We start from the raw sequence: 21179 nt of genomic DNA on the forward strand, positions 1-21179 counted from the left end.
TAACACCAGTCCTTCGTGACATGTGTGCTTAACCTGATGTGCTACTGCCTGACCCCCATACTACCTTTATTTATTTATTTATTTATTTATTTATTTATATTCCTATCCAATAAATAAATTTTTTTAAAAATATTTTTTTGTTTTCCCTGCCATCATGGTGTCTATGTCCCAGCATTTCAGCTACCTTATATTAGGCTGATACTAGTCCTTTAGTACATTCTTCCTAGCTGAGAAAATGCAAGAGCATTTCTTTCCTTTGAAGGAAGTCCACTAACACATCTCTGCTGAACTAGCTGATTGAGGGACAATTCCATTTTGCTCCCAGAAGTGCATCCCTGTCTGAAATTCCTAGAGCACAGCTATTCAGCTGATAACCACCAAGGATGTGGCAACACCACGTGGCATGCATCCTCTGGCTGGTCATTCCAGCATTCTATCCCATGTATTGTAAGAGCCTGGGAATGTGGGATTTAAGTGAGAGCCTCTAGTCTTCAGGTCAAGACCCACCAGAATCTCTTGCAAAATCCAATCACTGGTGTATGGACAAGAGGAATCAACAGATTTTAGGGTGCTCTCATCACATTTCATATGTTTCACTGATGTGGCAAGTGTTTTAACTCAGTTGATCTGGACTAGAAGCAGTCTTAGCTGTGATGTCATGATTCTGGTAAACCAGCTCTTACTCCTCAAGAACTTGCTTGGATAGATACTGGGGTAGGGGTGTGGAGGTGGGCCTGCACTTGGCGGTGAATTTCTTCTTCTTCTTCTTTTTAATATTTATTTATTTTCCCTTTTGTTGCCCTTGTTTTATTGTTGTTCTTATTGATGTCGTTGTTGTAGGACAGAGAGAAGTGGAAAGAGGAGGGGAAGACAGAGAGGGGGAGAGAAAGACAGACACCTGCAGACCTGCTTCACCGCCTGTGAAGTGACTCCCCTGCAGGTGGGGAGCCAGGGACTCAAACCGGGATCCTTACGCCGGTCCTTGCGCTTTGCTCCACGTGCGCTTTACCCACTGCACTACCGCCTGACTCCTGGTGGTGAATTTCTGAGGACTCTAAATACAACCTCAACCTTAAATATTTTTATTTATTTTATTTTAATGAGAGATGGAGAAAGGTAGGTAGGTAGGTAGGCAGGCAGCAGGCAGACAGACAGACAGACAGACCAGAGGACTACCCAGCTATGTCTCAAGCTTCAAGACTCAAGCATCAGGCACAAAAAAATATTTTTTGCATAACCAGTATGCTGTCACCCCGATCCCAATGCTGGGGATTCAAGATGTCCTGTGACACTTCTCCCTTTGAAGTTAGTTACTTGAACAAAAACTTGCCTTGCAATTCTTCTCCAGTGCTTCATTGTCAAAAAAAATAAATAAATAAATAAAGGGAAGGAAGAGGAAGAAGGGGAAGAAGGCATCGTAATGTAAATAACAGGGCCAATTCTTGAGATTACATGTCCATATAATTGAGCTGAAAGCAAGCTCTCTGTCCTGTTGAGGTTAATGTCAGGGCTTTTTTTTTCCCCCTGCTTGGTAGTTTATAGCATTAACTATGATATTTTTCTTAGAGAAATGTAGCCAATAGAAAGATGACCCAGGAGAGGAGCAACCCAAGCAATAAATTAAAGGAGGAGAGAGAATTTCAGCTGAAACCTTAGGTGACAGCTATTGGGTGTATTATGTCTCTGATACAGACCAGCCTTTAACACCATGGCATAGGACTCTGGCAGTGAGTACCCCCTCACTGAGTACCCCCACCTTTAGAAGACTCTTAAGAGGTGTTCCAGTCTGAATTTGAAAAAAAAAGAAAAGAAAAGAAAAACCATACTTACTGATAAGTATAATAAACTGACTGGCGTTGAAATACCTTTAGAAGACATTTCTGCCTACTGAATTTAATATATCATGAGCGTTGTGTCTAACAGATGCCACTGAGGCAAAACTGAAGAGTCCAGAGTAAATTGGCAATTGTCATGAATCAATTGTATTCTTTCTTTAAATTTTATTTATTTTCCCTTTTGTTGCCCTTTTTTTTTATAGTTGTTGTAGTTATTGTTGTTATTGATGTCATTACTGTTGGATAGGACAGAGAGAAATGGAGAGAGGTGGGGAAGACAGGGGGGAGAGAAAAGTACCTGCAGACCTGCTTCACTGCTTGTGAAGCGACTCCCCTGTAGGTGGGGAGCTGGGGGCTTGAACCGGGATCCTTATGCCGGTCCTTGCTCTTTTCACCACATGCGCTTAACCCATTGTGCTACCGCCTGACTCCCATTAATTGTATTCTTGAGAACTCTTCCCTTTGTTGAAATTAAATACTGAGGCTCAGAATGTGAAGTGCATTTGCTTCCTGTTTCCATCTGTTGGATGTAATCATAAGTAAATGGGGAATTATCAATCTTGGACACATGAGGCTTGCTTATTTATTTATTTATTTATTTAGTATCCTGCCAAGTTCCCTGATGCCCAGAAGGCATCCCAGAACAAGCCTCACCAAAACTGTGCACCTTGCATCTTCATAGAACAGCACCATGTACTCAGCAGTACATGGTACTTGGCTCTTCATCTGCTCACTGGAGCCAGAATTGTTCTGGACAGTGTGGTGGGGAAACTGTGGTGTGAGTCGCCCTCCCAGAGACAGCTGTGCTTGCCATGTGTTGGGGCCTGAGCACCTGAGAAGGTGAAGCTGTGTTGAGCAGAGGTAGGGCTGTTCAGGTCAGAGTTGGAATTAAGCTCTTAAAGACACTGCTGTCCACTTTATCCTGCCCAAGGTTGGGTTACAAATCACAGTCTTAATCCCACTCATTAGCATAACACTTTAAGTAGCCTGCACCTCACCATGGAGGGAGGGAACATCTCCATGGGCCTCAGAAATTTCCAAGAGTGAGACCCTACCCTAGGATTTCTGTGTGTTCTTGGTGTCAGTGTAATCCACCTCAAGTACTGTCGATGCTTTTCCACAGCATGTTTCCTGAAAGCAAAAGTTGCTGATAATCTGAAATGGCAGCCAGGAATGTGAGGTTCAGATTTGTCTTTTTCCTAAGGGCCTAGGCATAGAGTTGAGGATCCATCCCTGGTCCTTGCTCTAGAATTCTGTAGAACACGGACCTGAACCCTTCCTCAGTGGGATGATCTGCAGTGAGGTTTTCTTAAACCTGATGCAGGCTGTCTCTCCCCCTCACTCACGTGGCCTCTTGTTCAAATAATTTCACCGAAACATTGGCCATTTTGTGCCTGAAGACTGAAAGTTCTTATCTTGTGTAGGAAATAAGAGCAGTGAAAAGGTTGAAAGATAACTCACCCAGTAAGAGTGCATGGCTCACCGTGCTCTGAGACATAGCTCCTGGCCCCACACCACATGAGTGCGTGGCTCACCATGCTCTGAGACATAGCTCCGGGCCCACACCACGTGAATACTATGGATGGCTCTGGTGCCTCCCTCCCCGCCCCCTCCTCAACCCCCGCTCAATTTCTGCAATAAAAGCAATGAAAAAGTAGAATGATGCATGCCTGAAGCCCTAATGCCACCAAAAATAGAGAAGAAAATAATAAGAAAAGAGAGAGCAAACAGGCAGTGATAAAAGAAAAAGCACTGTCTCAATTTGAAAGCCAGGGTATTTATAGCAAATATGAAGAACATTTAGAGAAATAGTATCACCATATTTAATCCCCTGTGTTTTACAACTTGCCTCAGGTTCAACTACTCATTGGTGTTTCTACGTGCTGAACAGAAAAGATGCACCAGTCTTTGAAGAAAATCAGTTTGTTTTTTTTAATGGGGAATTTACATGAAAATTCCAGAGTGAAGTTCTTCAAGTTGTACAGTTCTGTGAATGATCAGCCTCCCCCTCTCTGCACTGTTAATCCCTCGCTTCCACAAGTCTCAGCTGCCTATAACCTGCATGGACTGTCCTCTCACCCCCTCTAGCAGACAGATGAAAGCATACAGCAGCCACAGCCGCAAATACACTTTTTCCTAGCACTTTTTCAACTTTTTAAAACACTTTTTCACCAGAGGTGAAATGGGAACGGACTGAAGAAACCAGAGGAGTGCAGGCCAGGGGGTCAGGAGCCACTGTTCTGTTCTGATCCCAGCCTGCCACTGGGCTGCTGTGTCAACTCCTGTGAGCCAGCCTACCTCTGCGTCTGCACACAGGTTGAGGACACTCTGTCATTGGCTCTTCACGAACTGTGGGGACTAGTTTATTTCTTCTCAAGAAGTTCAGAATATCTGTTGGTTGAAAACAGGCTACATCCCTGCATCCATGTCCCTCATCCCTTTGGTTTCTGTCTCCCCACTGTGTGAATCCACGTTGCCTAGTTTCTAGAACTTTCTTGGCCCTTATCATCCTCTCATCTGTAACAATCAGGTGTGCATGGGGCCAGGCGGTGGTGCACCTGGTTAAGCACACACATTACAGTGTGCAAGGACTCAGGTTCAAGCCCCTGGTCCCCACGTATAGGGGAAAGCTTCACCAGTAGTGAAGTAGGGCTGCAGGTGTCTCCCTGTCTCTTTCCTTCTCTTTCTCCCTTTCCCCTCTCAATTTCTCTCTCTCTCTCTATCCAGTAATAAATAAATAATTCAAAAAATCAGGTGTGCATGCAAGAGCAGAGAAATACGGTGTTTTAAACCTCTCATAAATGCCTCTCGTTTATTCATAAAAAAAAAAAAAAAAGAACGTTGTGATTCATGAGACAATCAACTTAGGAAGCATCCAGAAGAACTAGGAGGACAGTTAACAACTCAGATGGTGTTCATTTCAGCCCCTGTGATCCATGGTCTATGGACGGACCAGTAGAGAAGTGCTGAATGCAGCTCTGTAGAGGATGCATAGATCACTCCGACAGGAGGGAGCATCTAGATTTCAAAAAGTCGAGAAAGGAAAGTTCTTCATCTACAGGCTGAAGACATAATGACAACTTTGAAAATTTAAGATTGGGTGAAAAGCACTGGTCGAGCTTAGGAGACCCCTCCCTCCTCTGTAGGGTTTCAGAGACTGAAGAGCATCTTGGGCAAGCATATGTCTCATTCTTTTTTTTTTCCCTCCCTCTCTGTTATCAGAGCCCACCTACATCACCATCGACCCGCCCTCATGTGCAGCCTTAGCCAACTGCACCCTCACCGAGACGGATTGCGTGTACGGCTTCAGACTTGACTCGAATGGCTGTCGGACTTGCCAGTGCAAAAACTGTGAGTTACAAAAGATGGGACCTCACTTTATTTATTTATTTATTTACTTACTTACTTACTTACTTATCGCACCACCATCCAGCCCTTTCTGTCTGAATTTTTTAAAAGTGGACTGGAGAGGTGAGATCTATGCATGAGTGAAGCCCCAACTCAGCCTCTCCCCCAAATAAATCTTAGAAAACTTCTGCTGAACTGCTAATTGCTACTCGTTTGATTTGCCAGCTACGACTCTTCTTGCGTTTCTCCTGAAATGTTAAGTCTTAGCTTACAGGGTATGGCCATCACTCCAGATTCTGCTGAGGGGAGGCAAACTATCCATCTCAAATAATGGGTAGTTAAACAGGAACCTTTGTATATCACTTTGGCATGAATACACATACACACACACACACAAACGCGCACGCGCACACACACCAATTACCTGGGCATCCAACTATAGAATACTGAATATCTCCTCTCTGTAGTTAGAGGTATCACTTTAAAGGAAAGAAGCCTTTTATTGCTACACACACTCCACTGTCTAACACTCTACATCATAAATACGTTGAGGGCAGTTAGAAACTGCGTCGTGTGGATGTGTGGTAGAGTGGAATCATCTGGTGAAATTCAGCTTGCATGTTTCTGATACTCATGTTTCAGCAGCATGTGGTATTCACTGAGGAGAGATGACGAATAAGAATCCACTGCTCCTGGAGGCCATTTTTTTTCCCCTTTTGTTGCCCTTGTTGTTCATCATTGTTTTTATTATTATTGTTGTCGTTATTGCTATCGTTGTTGTTGGAGAGGACAGAGAGAAATCGAGAGAGATGGGGAAGACAAGGGGAGATAAAGATAGACACCTGCAGACCTGCTTCACTGCTTGTGAAGCGACCCCACTGCAGGTGGAGAGCGGGGGCTCGAACCGGGGTCCTTATGCCACCGGTCCTTGCGCTTCATGCCATGTGCGCTTAACCTGCTGCACTACCACCTGACTCCCCCAGGAACAACTTTTATGAGAAGAAATGCACTCAGTTTTATCTAGCCCCTCAAATTACATAGAGGGCTCTCAACCAGATGGAGAAATCTACACATGTGTATAGAAATCTATCTATGCAACATTGGACACTTCTTTGTATATATTATAACCAAAGCCTGGAATTCTAATCTTGATGAGCAGAAAAGAACCTGACCTGCCCACCCTTTTTTAAAATATGTATTTTTATTATTTTTAACTAATGGGGCAGAGAGAAATTGAGGGAAGGGGAGATAGAAAGGGAGAAAAACAGACACCTGCAGCAGCACTGCTTCACCGCTCATGAAGCTTCTTCCCTGCAGGTGGAAAAATGGGGGCTTGGGGGTAGGGCAGTAGCACAGCGGGTTAAACACACGAACTGGTGTAAGGATCCCGGTTCAAGCCCCCAGCTCCCCAGCTGTAGGGGTGTCGCTTCACAAGTGGTGAAGCAGGTCTGAAGTTATCTATCTTTCTCTCCCCCTGTCTTCCCTATCTCTCTCGATTTCTCTCTTTTCCTACCCAACAACAACAGCAGTGACAACAATAATAATAAATACAACAAGGACAACAAAAATGGGGAAGAAATGGCCTCCAGGAGCAGTGGATTCATAATGCAGGCACCGAGCCCCAACGATAACATTGGAGGCAAAAAAGAAAAACGGGGGCTCGAACCCTAGTCCTTGCACATGGTCATGTGTGTGCTCAACCTGGTGTGCCACCATCTGGCCCCAGATCCCCTTTTTTTGATCTTGGCTCATGCACAGATGGGGCTGTAAAACTGAGATGGATGGAGAGCTGTCATTGAGGCCTTGAGAGGAGGTGGGCAGGAGGAAAGGCAGAAGGAATTGCAGCAGCCTGTACCCTGGCCTTTGGAGACACCTGCCTGCCGTCTTGTCTTCACAGGGGAAGAGCTGTGCTCTGGCCTGAAGCGAGGCTGCACCCTGGACTGTCCCTTTGGGTTCCTGACTGATGCCCACGACTGCGAACTCTGCCAGTGTCGCCCACGGCCGCGGAAGTGCAGGCCCATGCTCTGTGACAAGCGCTGTCCTTTCGGATACCTGTATGTACCTCCTCAGTCTCTCGTCATCTTTCTTTCCTGTAGGGAACCCAGAGTCTTGCACTTGTGCTGTACCACTGAGCTGTCTCCCCTGCCCGTGTTTTTTCCTCTATTTTTGGGGTGGGGGGTGTGTAGGAATGACACCACAATGCTGCTCCGCCATCCATGGAGTTCTCTTGATGCTGTTCTTGGTGCTCCCACACAGTGCTGGGGGATCAAATCCAGGGCCCCAGGTATGAAAGATGTGCATTCTATCCACTGAAACCTCTCCTGGACCCTACTTTTACATCATTTTAAATTCCAAAAAGCAGTCCTTAATGAACTATTTTTGCTAGCCGGAGAGAGAGGGGAGCGGGGAGGGAGGGAACCAGTCATAACTGAGCCCAGGGTATGTGCATGTTTTGTTAAGTGAATAAAAAATAAAACTAGGGAAAGAGTGGTGCATCCAAAGAAGAATCAGTGCAGTTCTCTAATCCTCCATGCAAACAGGCCAGAGCCTAGCTGTGACTCTGCCTTCGGGCACACAAGAGGAGGACACACACCACCACCCCTACCACCTCCCCTTTAGCCAGGGCCTCTGCACACCACCTGGGAATGAAATTTTTACAAGGTCCTAGAGTTGTAAGAGACACAGCTATCTCCAACTGTTCCAGCTTGTCTGCTGCCTGTGGGACATACATGATGACCTCACAAGTATCTTCAGTTGAGTCAAACCCCAGAAAAACCTAGATTCTTCCAGGGACAAGATAAACTCTTCACACTGGTCTCTGGAGTCTGTACCACCATCTAATCCTGCCGCGGTATCAGATTGCTGCCTTAATAAGCAGCCTTACAGAATCTGACTTGGCCTTTCTTCCTGAGCACCCTTCCGTCCCAGTCTTTCTGCCTTTCCAGGCTTGGGGAATGTCATAAGGGCAACAGCTCCATCACCTTCTTCAAGTCATCACCTTTATTCCTTCTCTTGAGAATTCAAGATCAGGGCTGAGAAGGCATCTCAGTTCTACTTTTAATTACATCATTAAATTGGAAACATCATTCTTAAAATTTTCCCAAGCACACCAATAAAGTTTCATTGTTCTTAAATCTAAAAAAGTATCGATGAGGCCAAGAAAAGTAGTCTCTTCATTCAGAAAGTGTGCCTATCATGATGTAGCCATTTGTGGCAGCCCAGATTCAAGGCTTCATCTTGGAAAGGGGGGCGGGCTCTCATAGGACTGCAGATTTCACTTTGTATTCCTGTCGATAAGGCAGTCTCAGAGGGCCTAGCCAGCCACCATAGATAAATGATCCCTCCTATCTGGCTGGTACATTTGCTTCAAGGACGGCTTCGAAAGGAGACTCTGGGTGAGACACCATATGGGAGTGTTAGGGGAGGGAGGCCACCATCCTGTGCACTAGCTGAGTGCCGTGTGTGTGTGTGTGTGTGTGTGTGTGTGTGTGTGTGTGTGTGTAGCAGATGCTGACAAAAAGAGGAAGGGATGAGAATCTGGATAGAGAAGTGTAGAAAATGAACAAATCCGGAAAAGCTTTCCTTGATCTTGGCCCGAGTGTGAATAATTCATTGTAAATCATTATCCGCACGATGTTGAAATAAGCAAGTAGATCCTGGTGTTCACTTCTCATCTCACATAGCAAACTCTATCGTTTGCTGCTTGGGTGATGGGGTTATAAGGCAGTGAGGCTTAGAGACCCTTCACTTTGTCCAAGATGAGAAAAACTAGAAGGACTCTTGTTTGTTTTTAGCTGTTACTCTGTTACCATTAGGGCTCCTTGGGCTGAAACCAGAGGGTAAGCAGAGTCATTCCTCCTTCTCCCAAAACCAGCCGAGGTAGAGCTTGGGAGAGGACTCAGCAGGACATAGCAAAGAAGCTCCTGAGGGTTCTTATATCTGACAAAAACAGTTTCCATTCAGAAAGAATAAGGAATTGTTGGCAACAATTAAATTTTTGGTCCAAGAGCTCTCAGCTTCAATGACCCTGTTGTTTTATATTGATATGATATTTGTTTATGTTTTTATCATCTTTCTGCTCAGCACAAATTCTAGGTACCCTAGTTCATTAAAGGAAATAAAAAGTTCATAAGCCTAGGGCTGGGCAGTGGCACACTGGGTTGAGTGAACATGTTACCATGTACAGGGGCCCAGGTTCAAGTCCCCAGTCCCCACCTGTAGGGGAGAATGTTCAGGAGAATTGAAACTGAGCTGCAGGTGTCTCTCTTTTTCTCTGCTTCTCTATCTCCTTCTCCCCTCTCAATTTCTCTCCATCCTATCAAATGAGAAAATAAGTAAGTAAAAATAAAAGGATTAGAATGGCTGCTGGGAGTGGTGGATTCATCATGCAGACACCAAGAGATAACCCTGGTGGCAAAAAAAAAAAAAAAAGGGGGGGGGTGGGAGTTGATAAACCTTTTCTTGTGTACTTTGGCCATATCCCAAGGATGAAGATTTTTCTGTTGTTAGCCTTTTATAACTCTCCCCTTGGGAACTTGTGTTTGATCCCTTTAAGTTTCAGCAGCTATCTGACTAAGAATCTCATCAGTGTTGGAAATGTCACACAATGGAGCTCTGTGAGGCAGCCTGGAGCTCTGACCAAAGAAAGGATATTTTGCCCAATTGCTGGCCTCCAGCCCCATTGCCTTCCCCCTTGAGTAACTGTGCCTTCATCTATTTACATTCCAGGACCTCTCTTCCTAATTAAGTCAGCAGCCCTGTCACCAGGCTTGCAGAGGCCACATCCCCAGAAGTGCCTGAGTGGTCGGGCAGTTCTCCAGTCCAGTCTTGGGTGGGTGGCAGTCCTGGCCACAGGGAGCTTGTGAGCATCAGTCCCAGAGTTTCTATAGAACTGCACCATCCCGCCCGTGACCCTGGGCCTGGGTGCTGGAGCAGCCTTTGAAACCTTGGGGGTTTTTCTCACCTCTGACAAAATTTTAATCACCCAGGAAGAATAAGCACGGCTGTGACATCTGTCGCTGTCGGAAGTGCCCAGAGCTCTCCTGCAGTAAAATCTGTCCCTTGGGCTTCCAGCGGGACAGCCACGGCTGCCAGATCTGCAAGTGCAGAGGTATGTGTAACCCCCTCCCCCCCCCCCAGAGACTCACACAGAAGGGCACCATTGTCCAGGAAGCAGTTCCAGTAATCACCGTCCCTTTGTGTGGTGTGGGGCCAGCCCTTCCCCTGCATCTTAATGGACAGATGTTCAGGGCAGAATTGAAAGTGACCGTGGTGGACAAGCACATCAGCCCAGTTAATCACTTCATAGCTTGTCAGCTCCCCTTGTCCCCAGCACTTTGTCCATAAGCACCTTGAGCTCCATTGAGACTTTGCTGGAGAAAACAGCCCTGGAGAAACACAAATGAGACCCCAGGACCCCTTCTCAAGGCCCAGGTTTGGGGGGATAGGGGTGTAGCTTGCCAGAGGGCTTCCGTGTGTTGTTGGCAGTTTTTCATGGAGAATTTAGATATTTTGCTTAGTGAACACATGGCAGCTGGGCGTGTTGTGCTGCCCCTGCTGCCTGGGACTGTTCGTTCCCTCCTGAGATATCCCTGCAGGTGGGAGCCTGATTATCCTGTGGCTCCCAACCCCCAGTGTGCCCCTGGGATAAACAGTCCACAGTCCTTAAAGCTAGTTTTCACAGTCATCATCACCTCTTTTAAAAACTGATTTATTTTCAGTTGAAGGTGGGGTGGGTGGGACAGAGCACATCTCAGCCAATGGGGTGGTGCCAAGGGGTCCAGCCTGTAGCCTCATGCATACAAGTCCTTTGGCCCCCACTCCACCACTGGGCCAGGCCCTGTGTATCCTCTTCATGTTTCGAGGGGTGTGAATAAGCAGTAACCTAGTTTCTGTTACAGCTAACCCATTGAACACAAATCTGAGGCTCCAGGGAGTCAGAATTTTTCAGTGGGTGTCTTTCTGTGTAATCACTTTGGACCTATATGCATTTTTATGTGATGATGAGGAGTGAATCTAGGACTTCACACAGACGGAGTGAGAGAGGGAGAGACAAGGAAGCACCATCCATGGTGCTCCCTGAGCACTGTCCATGGTGCTGGAGATCAAACCCAGGACCTGTGCTTGATAAGGCATGCTCTCTACCTCCCCGAGCTCAGTCTGTGTCTAACATACGCACAGTGTTTGCCATGGAGAAATCCAGTGAAATGACTAAAACCAGCCACAGTCCCAAGAGAAACCTGTTTGCTCTCTCTCTCTCTCTCTCTCTTTCTTTCTTAACCAAGAGCAAATTCAAGCCTTGCCAGCAGCCTGGGCCCTGTGCTGAGCTGCTTTGGTCCCTATGTGCTGGTGGCTAGGTGGCCTTACTGTGAGGTCTCTGGAGGTAGGGCCCCGGGGGGTGGTTGTCACCTCACCAGCTGCCTTCTGCCTGCAGAGAGCCCCACGTCAGCCAGTCCACCTATCCTGTCAGGTACCTGTCTGTCCATGGATGGCCACCACCACAAAAACGAGGAGAGCTGGCATGACGGCTGCCGGGACTGCTACTGTCACAATGGCCGGGAGATGTGTGGGCTCATTGCCTGCCCTGTGCCCGCCTGCAGCCACCCCACCATCCACCCAGGGCAGTGCTGCCCCTCCTGCTCAGGTGAGAGCCGGCCACCACCCAGAAAAAATGGGGTATGTGCAGGGGAGAGAGAGCTTTCAGTGCTTGTCACCACTTCATGGTCCTTTGTCAGCCACAGCCTGACTGGCACCCTGTGATTCATAATGCCTGTTAACTCATGAATATGTGGCCCACTTCTTTCATCATTAAGAACTTTGTATTAGACCGTCCTACCAGAAAGTCTTTGCTTTCTCTGTGGTTCCTGTCTCCAGCCTCCAGGTATATTTGGCTGGATGTCAGCGTCAGCACAGGTCAGGGCAAAAAGCCCTGCAAGCTAAAAAGCCTTTCCTGATACCCCTGAACTATGCCTACATCCTACGGGGCGGGGGTGGGGGGTGGGGAGGTCAGGATTTGCCAAGTAAACATAGAATTAATTTGATGTAGTCACTAGAATTGTAGTAACAGATCTGATATAGAGTAGTTTATGTACAAGGAGAGAGATTATTCAAATAATGTACTCCCTTGAGATGTTTATGTACTCCCTTGAGATGTTTATACTTGACACAGCTGTCTACACACATAATAAGTAGCAGGAGGGTGCAGCCTGCACAGTGATCCACTGTGAGCCCTCCTTTAGAGAGGACCCACTGCCTGCCCCTGCAGACTTCATCGCTCACGGCTGATAATGTGATGAAGTGACTCTTTCTACCTAGGCTACAGCTGCCATTCTCAATTTTGAGCCATTTGTTCCACTAGATTGGTCTCTGAACTCCATTTCTGTGAAACACCCAGTCTTCTGTCTTCACACCTGTAACACACAGGTGCTGTGTTAATGTTGAACATCTTGGTTCCCTGGCAGTGGGGCTGGAGGGGTGTGTGTGTGTGTGTGTGTGTGTGTGTGTGTGTGTGTGTGTGTGTGTGTGTGTGTTAATTTTATTTGTAAAGCCTTGCCATTTATAATGTAATATCTGGAAGAAAGTGAATTATTGGACTCTCTGGTTCTTTTTTTATGTAAGTATTTGATTTCAATGTGGGTGAGGAGGACACGGATAACTGCTCCGCTCTGCCTTATGGTGGTGCTAGGGATTGCACCTGAGATCACAGAGCCTCGGGTATAAAAGTCTTCTGCAGGACCATCATGCTGTCTCACCAACTGTTTTTCTGCTAATGAGTGGGTAGGCCACACGCTTGTGAAATGAAGAAATTGAGAACGACCACATATTTCACACATTTAAAATCTGGTACCTGAGAACTCTTCTGTGTAAGTCCCATGTGTAGTGGCTGCCCTGTCTCCTAGGCTGACCTCTCTGTGACCACTAACCCTCCCAACCCTCTTCCCAAAGCTGGCGACTGCTCTGCCTTCTCTGGCCATATCCCCTTCAAACTTCTCATGACGAGAATAGAGGAGACACCTACGTCTGTCCCTCTCCCCCATCCTGGCTTCTCCCAGGGCGGGAAGACTACAAACTAGTCACTCTTATCCCCATTCTTGTCACCTCCCCAGATGAGCTCGTGGTGCAGAAGCCGGAACTGAGCACACCTTCTATCTGCCACGCCCCTGGTGGCGAGTACTTCGTGGAAGGCCAGGCGTGGAGTGTGGACTCCTGCACCCAGTGCACCTGCCACAGTGGGCGGGTGCTGTGTGAGACGGAGGTGTGCCCGCCGCTTCTCTGCCACTCACCCCTGCGCACCCAGGACTCCTGCTGCCCCCAGTGTTCAGGTAACCGGGCCGGTGAGCAGATGAGGAGATTCCGTGGATGGTGGACAGTACTGTGCTATCTCTCCTACACAAAATAAATAAAATTTTATTTTATTTTCCCTGCAAAAAGTGAATAAAGGAAAATAATTTGATACAGATGTATCCTAACCCTCCCTCTTCACCCCACATTTTGCCCTCATCATGCCTGATGCCATAGGTGGCTTCAGAAAAGTCAGGATTAGGGGGCTGGGTGGTGGCACACTGGGCTATCCACACATAGTACAAAGCACAAGGACCTGGGATTCGAGCCCCCGACTCCTCACCTGCAGGGGTCGCTTCACACGTGGTGAAGCAGGTCTATAGGTGTCTCTCGGTCCCTCTCCCTTTTACCCCTCTCCTCTCAATTTCTCTCTGTCCTATCCAACAAAAATGGAAAAAATGGCCACCAGAAGCAGTGGATTTGTAGTGCAAGTACCAAGGTCCAGCAGTAACCCTGGAGGCGAAAGAAAGAAAGAAGGAAAGAAAGAAAGAAGGAAAGAAAGAAAGAAAGAAAGAAAGAAAGAAAGAAAGAAAGAAAGAAAGAAAGAAAGAAAGAAAGGGGGCTAGGTGGTAGTGCAGTGGGTTAAGCACACATGGCGCAAAGCACAAGGAACTTGGCTCCCCACCTGCAGGGGGGTCACTTCACAAGCGGTCTACAGGTGTCTATCTTTCTCTCCCCCTCTCTGCCTTCCCCTCCTCTCTCAATTTCTTTCTGTCCTATCCAACAACAGTGGCAGCAATAACAATAATAACAACAACAGGGCAACAAAAATGGGGGGAAAATAGCCTTCAGGAGCAGTGGATTTGTAGTGCAGGCACCAAGCCCCAGCTGTAACCCTGGAGGCAAAAAAAAGGGGGGGGGGAGGAAGAAAGGCAAGTCCTGATTGTTTCAGCATGTTTTCCTCTTTTTTAGGGGGTGTTGGGGATGGACCTAGAGCCTCGAGTGTGGGTGAGACTCCTGAGCTGGGTCTCTAGTCCAGTTTTTAGTCTTTTTTTTTTTCCAGCTAGAAAGAAGGGGAAGACCATAGCATTAAGTTCCTGTAGTGCCTTAGTGCGCCCATGTGACGTACCAGGAGCTCAGACCTGGGTCATACACATGGCCAAGCTGGTGCCCTACCTGGTGTACCCTCTGACCGGCTTCCACCATTGTTTTTTCCCTCCTCTCACGGAGGGACAGTCTCCTGCACCAGATGGTTTCAGACGATCTTGTGGAAAGTCCACCTCAGGGGTCAGGCAGTGGCACACAAGGTTAAGCACACATAGTGTGAAAATCCACCTGGAAAAAGAGAAGAGCTCTTACTGACAAATGACAGTATGTCTTTGACTTGTCCAAAAAGTGGTGAAGAGGGAGTCAGATGGTAGCACAGTGGGTTAAGCGCACATGGTACAAAGCACAAGGACCGGCGTAAGGATCCCAGTTCGAGTCCCCAGCTCCCCACCTGCAGGGTAGTCACTTCAGAGGCGGTGAAGCAGGTCCACAGGTATCTATCTTTCTCTCCCCATCTCTCTTTCCCCCCCTCTCTCCATTTCTCTCTGTCCTATCCGACAACAACAACATCAGTAACATCAATAATAATAATAAACACAACAGTAATAAAAAACAAGGGCAACAAAAGGGAATAAATAAATAAATATTTTTTTAAAATTTTTAAAAAGTGGTGAAGATACTTGAAGAATACTGCAAAGGGGGAAAACATACATGTGTTTTAACCACCACCACCCCCCAAAAAAAAAAATCCACAACAATTACTAAGCTGAAACTCAAAAACGTTAAATTGGTTTCTTCTTTTTAGTTCCCAGTTTCTCTGGCCTTTGCACATAAATTCATGGTCAAGAAGCTGAGATTCACGGTAAAAAAAAATGTAGGTTTCTATTTTTTTAAAGATTTTTAATGCTTTATTTTATTTTTTTCTTATATTTGATAGAACAGAAGGAAATTAAGAGGAAAGGGGAGACAGAAAGAAAAACCTGCACAAGGACCGGCATAAGGATCCCGGTTCGAACCCCGGCTCCCCACCTGCAGGGGAGTCGCTTCACAGGCGGTGAAGCAGGTCTGCAGGTGTCTATCTTTCTCTCCTCCTCTCTGTCTTCCCCTCCTCTCTCCATTTCTCTCTGTCCTATCCAACAAGGACAACAACAATAATAACTACAACAATAAAACAACAAGGGCAACAAAAGAGAATAAATAAATAAAAATAAATTAAAAATAAATAAATAAAAGAGAGAAACCTGCAGTATTTCACTGCTCGTGAAGCTTCCTGCCTGCAGGTGGGGGCTGGGGGATTGAGCCCAGGGCCTTGTGCATGGGAACATGTACATTCAAACAAGTGCACTACTGCCTGGCTCCCAAGTTAACTGATTTTTTTTTTATCTTTTTTTTTTTTGCCTCCAGGGTTATCACTGGGACTCAGCACCTGCACTACAAATCCACTGCTCCTGAAGACTGTTTTTCCCTCTTTTGTTGCCCTTATTGTTTATCGTTGTTGTTGTTATGGCTGTCATTGTTGCTGGATAGGACAGAGAGAAATGGAGAGAGGAGGGGAAGACAGAGAGGGAGAGAGAAAGTCAGAAACCTGCAGACCTGCTTCACTGCTTGTGAAGTGACCTCCCCTACATGTGGGAGCCAGGAGCTCAAACCAGGATCCTTATGCCAGTCCTTGGGCTTCACACCATGTGCATTTAACCCTCTGTACCACCACCCAGCCCCCAGTTTCTGAATTTTTAACTGAAGTAGAAATTCTAATTAACATCAGAACATTTTAATTTTTTTCCCCAAAGGAGGCCTTATTTGTAAAAATCAAGTCACCAAGGTGACAGTACATTACTTGGACGTTGTGTCTGTGTGGTAGTTTCTCATCTCCCAGGCCTCACTCAGTGGTCTCCCCTGCTGACCTCTGTCCCTTTGCAGAGCCGCCGCCGCAGCCATCGTCATCCCATAACGGCAGCGTGCCCAGCTACTGCAAGAATGATGACGGCGAGATCTTCCTGGCAGCTGAGTCCTGGAAGCCCGACGTGTGCACCAGCTGTGTCTGTGTGGACGGTGCCATCAGCTGCTACTCTGAATCCTGCCCCTCCGTGTCCTGCGAGCGACCTGTGCTGAGGAAAGGCCAGTGCTGTCCCTACTGTTTGGGTAAGGCCGGAGTGTCGGGTGCCACGGGTTCCAGCGCGAACCCTGGATCCAGTGACTTAGCTCGAGTGCCATCGACAGTGAGAGAGGAGTCCAGAGGTGGCCAGTATCAGCATATGTCCAGAGGTGGCCCTCACCAAGACGTCTCCCTCTCGGGTGTTCTGTTGAGTATCTGTGCAGACATCAGAGCAGCTCCATCAAGTACAAACATCTCAAGGGATACGTATTTGAATAATCCCTCCCGTAATCTGTAAACCACTCCACATCAGGCTTGTCTCCAATTTAAATACTCACATCAAATTCTCTGTTTACTCTGCAACTCCTGACCTAACCCCAAAGATGTAAGTATAGTTCAAGGGGGATCAGATAAGGCTCTTTGCCTGTAGGGCCCTTTGACCCATTATCTCTGTTTACCCTGATGTGTGCCAAACACCCCCCCAGGGGCTGGAGACAGGAATAGCAAGAGAAGACAAAGAATTTCTGCCATGACTAGTCAGGCATTCTGTAGTTCTAATATATAGCTCTTAATAATTAGAGAAATGGGTCGACAGGAAAATAGTACTGTAAACTCGTACCCATAAATAACAAGCATTATGAGTCACAGGGTCCCCAATACCAGCGCACAATCTCTCCTCTACCACTCAGGGCCAGTGGCTGCAAAGTCCACATGGACAGCCGTTAGCCTGATAATCCGTCCACACCAGTCCTCTCATTGTTTTCCGGCCCAGCCTGCCCCATGCTCCCCGTGTCCTCTGTCAGGCAGTGGGGAGAGGGATAGAGATGTGCTCCCAGTGTGAAGCAGCATATTGAGAATCAAGAAATGCTCTCTGACGAGGAGAAAGCTCACCTGTAAACTGCATACCTCTCCATGCCCAAGGCCCTGGGTTCGAGCCCTGGCAGCACAGGAGAGCAAGGTCTCATCTCTTGCTCCTATGTCATGTGTAGCTGAGACCAGGGGAACCCCAGGCCTAGAATAGCACATGAATAGGCAGGCAGGTGTTCACTTCGGATCCCCGTGCCTTTGTGCTTGGAGACTGGGCCATGCTTTCTGGCTAAAAGTGATAGCGTCCACTTGTGGGGGGGCCACCTGAGATAAAGGAGGGGCTTCTGGCCACAGGGCTTTGTAGTAATTCTATGGTGGCACTCAGGGCAGAGTTGCTCAAGCTTGTCAGGACAGCGCCCTCTTCTGGACCACAGCCTCTGGCCAGCAGCCAGGGCCACTTCCTTGGGCCCCATAATGCACGCTTGGGCATCTGAAATGGGAAGACAAAAGTTTTTGGTTTGGGTTGTGGCCGAGAAGTGCTGCATGTTTTGTCTGATCTAGTGGACTCTCCTATGCCCATGGCCAGCTATGTGTTATATTCTCGAAACCCTGGCACTTTGGGGAGTGGGTAGAATGTAGTCACACTTAGTAGGGGTCGTCAGCTCTAGACCAGGGAAGTTTCAGGAAAATTGTCGTAAAATTTTAGTGGCTGGGGTATGGAAATGTTACACCTTTCATGCCTGCAAACTCTGTAGCTCCTGAGTGACCTTCAAAATTTGTAAAAGCTTATATTCAGTTTAGCACCACTTACCTTCCAAAGAACTGGCCAAAAGTCATAGAAGATATGGGCCCTGCCTTTTTGTCCCTACGCTGCCTTCCTTTACCATTTTCCTCCTCGCTGCTAATTGACATGTGTAATGACGTCCCAAAGATCCTGAGTTTTCTCTGGGGGCGGGGGGAACATGTTGGGACATTCAGCTGTGGCATCTGTATGCTCCCAATACGTTCTTTCGTTACTGACCTAGTCATTAAGCATCATACTGAACACTGCAAGTGACTGAATGTCATCCTTTCTCAAGTCCAAGCACATGGGCATCTCCTCTCTGACTGTTTGCTCCCTGGGACTCTGCTGGCTTCTTCTGAAGATTGTGTGTGGGCGGGGTGTGTGCCTGGGTTGCTAGAGAATGAATTGGGGACTTCTGTATAGCCCCAGACCCAGCGCTTTGCATTCTTCATTAATAAGAGAGAGGAGAGGCACCTCAGCGCTCTTCCACCACCCCTGTCCCTTCCTCACCAGTGCCGTCCATGGTGCTTCCGTTTGGTGCTGGGCTTTAGTACAGGCCCTCATACCTGGTAAGGAGACAGGCAGGCTCAGGGTATTGAAACGATTGAGTGCTAGACTTGGGTGCTTTATGCCAGAATGATGCTCTGGCCTATCTCTGTGTCTGGCTCATGAACTAAGACTTAAGTACGTATTTGGAGGTGGCATAGGGTAGGGGAGCGGAAGATTGTTTTCGTGGCCAAGAGTTGGCTCTTCCAGTAGAATGCCCACATTACCGTGCACAAGGACCCAGCTTCCAGCCCCTGGCTGCCACAGTGGGACACTTTTATGAGAGACACTTCCTGAGCACTGGTGCAGTGCTGTGGAGTCTGTTCTTTGTCTTTCTCTCCCTCTCCGCTTCTCACTGTCTGTCATATATTCATTCCACCTGGACTGTGAGCGGGAAGCCCTAGTGATAATGATAACCCCAGTAGCAAAAAGGAAACAAGTGTTGATTTCTCCTCTGGGCAGCGGGACCCAGTGGTGGTGCTGTGCATTCTGGAGTTCTCAGTTTAAACTCAGCCCTTCCTTAATCCAGTTGACCTCCCTGGAGTCTGTGTCTGTCTCCCCAGCCTTGGGGGACTCTGCCTCACTAGCCACACACAAGCCCTAAAACCCCAGGCCCATCTCTAATTAAGGCATTGCTCCAGCACCTGGGCCCTCACCAGGCATGTTTGCCAGCCCCAGCGAAGCAGACATCTTCCTGCCCAGAGAGAACTGCGCATTGGTGAGCCTCCAAAAGCCTTGTCTCTCCTGTGGCAAGCCTCCCCGTGAAACGATCAGATCACTACTGTGCAACAATGGTGCTTCTCTGCATGTGTGAAAGGCCTCCTATTATGTGTGCTAATTTAATAGGATGTAATACAGACAATTAATAGGATTGATGATTAATTTTGAAAAGTGAACAGCTTTGTCTAATTGCTTATAATACCCATCATTAGGAATTTAGCCTCGCACTAGAAAGAAACTAAGTGGTAATCACCCAGGCATTTTAATGGAGCGGCTACGGATTCCCTAATTGTTTTTATCTTCCAGCTTCCTACACACACGCACACACACACACACACACACACACACACACACACACACACACACGAACTCAGGTTTTAGTTTCAGAGGCACCTTGGACAAAAGAATGGGAAATGAGAGGGGCTTTATGGAGGCATACCTGCTAGAGTATATGTTACAGTGAGCCTGGACCCAGGCTCAAGCCCTTGACCCTCACTTGCAGGGGGAAACTTCACAAGCAGTGAAACAGTGCTGCAGCTTGGTCTCTCTCTCTCTCCTCTCTCTCTCTGCTCTTTTTTTCTCTTTTTCTCTTTTGTATGTGTGTGTATTGCTGGGGCTCATTGCCAGCACTATGAATCCACCAATCCCGGTGGCCGTTTTTTCCTTTTTCTGTTGTTTGAGAAAAGGGAGAAACACCACAGCCCCACCTGTACTTCTCCTTCTCTGGCACTGGCCCTGGTGCTTACAAGCAGTGCTGCAGCTCGAACCCAGGTGCTTACCAAACCAAGTAAGATATCTTCCAATCTCACATCTTGCAGCCTTTTAAATTCCTTGATGTGGCCTATCTTTCAGAGTCTGTGAAAATAAGTTCTATTTTAAGTCGTACATAAAAATGATTTTTGTGGGTTACTACATCTGGTCAGAGCCTGTCTGTGCTTATTTGCATTACATGTCTTATGCTAATCTCTGCACTGGGTCTTGCATGTGGCAGGCTTACTTGCCTGGAGATGGTTGTGACACTGTAATTATGTTTCTTCTCCATAGCCATCTTGGAACTAGCAAATGGTTGCAAATACTTCTCCTTAACAGGGGAGATGTCTGGATTTTTTCCCTCCTTATTTTCTGTTTACTTGTCTCGATATCTTTTTCTTAGATGCAAATATACATAGATTCTTTAGGGAACATCTGTTGCTGATGGCGCGTGTCATCACACGCAGTCAGTATTTAATCCCACCTCTCCACCATCCACGGCCTCATGGTTCAGTATTGTGCGTTTTCAGGCCATAATGTTACAATCATGGCATCCTGTCTGTAAGAGCAGTTTTTCACAGCTGTGTCTAAAATGGGTTGGATTCAAATTAGAACTTCTGTGTGCTGGAGAGCCCTGGCTTTCTAACCCATAGTGGTAATGAAAAAAACAAAACAAAAAACAAAAACTCTCGCTGAGAGTCTTCACCCAGAAGATGGGACCTTGGCTGTGCCCCTGGCTGCCCCCATGAGCTGGGAAAGCTAAGTGATGTGCTTGATATCATTGACCCTAGTATCAGTCACAATGACCACTGGCTCAGAGCAGGGACACTGACCTGGGAGGTGTAAGCAGGTGAGTTCTGGGGACTCCTGCTTTCCTGCAAAAAGGCTAGAGCTGGCATGCTGGGGTTGGGCTTTTGCAGACAAGAGTTTCATCACTGATGCAGTACTGTGCTGTGTCCTGCAACAC

General features: G+C 47.2%; 1 protein-coding gene across 1 annotated transcript in view; it reads left to right on the plus strand.

Moving 5' to 3' along the window:
• The window catches only part of CRIM1 (cysteine rich transmembrane BMP regulator 1), a 179642-nt gene that overhangs the window by 144699 nt on the left and 13764 nt on the right, over positions 1 to 21179 (plus strand). Inside the window, exons 8-13 of the mRNA XM_007521003.3 lie at positions 5058 to 5186; positions 7081 to 7237; positions 10172 to 10293; positions 11617 to 11826; positions 13289 to 13504; positions 16431 to 16652. Of these exons, the coding sequence (XP_007521065.1) occupies positions 5058 to 5186; positions 7081 to 7237; positions 10172 to 10293; positions 11617 to 11826; positions 13289 to 13504; positions 16431 to 16652 (1056 nt within the window). The remainder of the gene's footprint in view (positions 1 to 5057; positions 5187 to 7080; positions 7238 to 10171; positions 10294 to 11616; positions 11827 to 13288; positions 13505 to 16430; positions 16653 to 21179) is intronic.

Source organism: Erinaceus europaeus, chromosome 3 (genome assembly GCF_950295315.1).
Source record: "Erinaceus europaeus chromosome 3, mEriEur2.1, whole genome shotgun sequence".
Lineage (NCBI taxonomy): Eukaryota > Metazoa > Chordata > Mammalia > Eulipotyphla > Erinaceidae > Erinaceus > Erinaceus europaeus.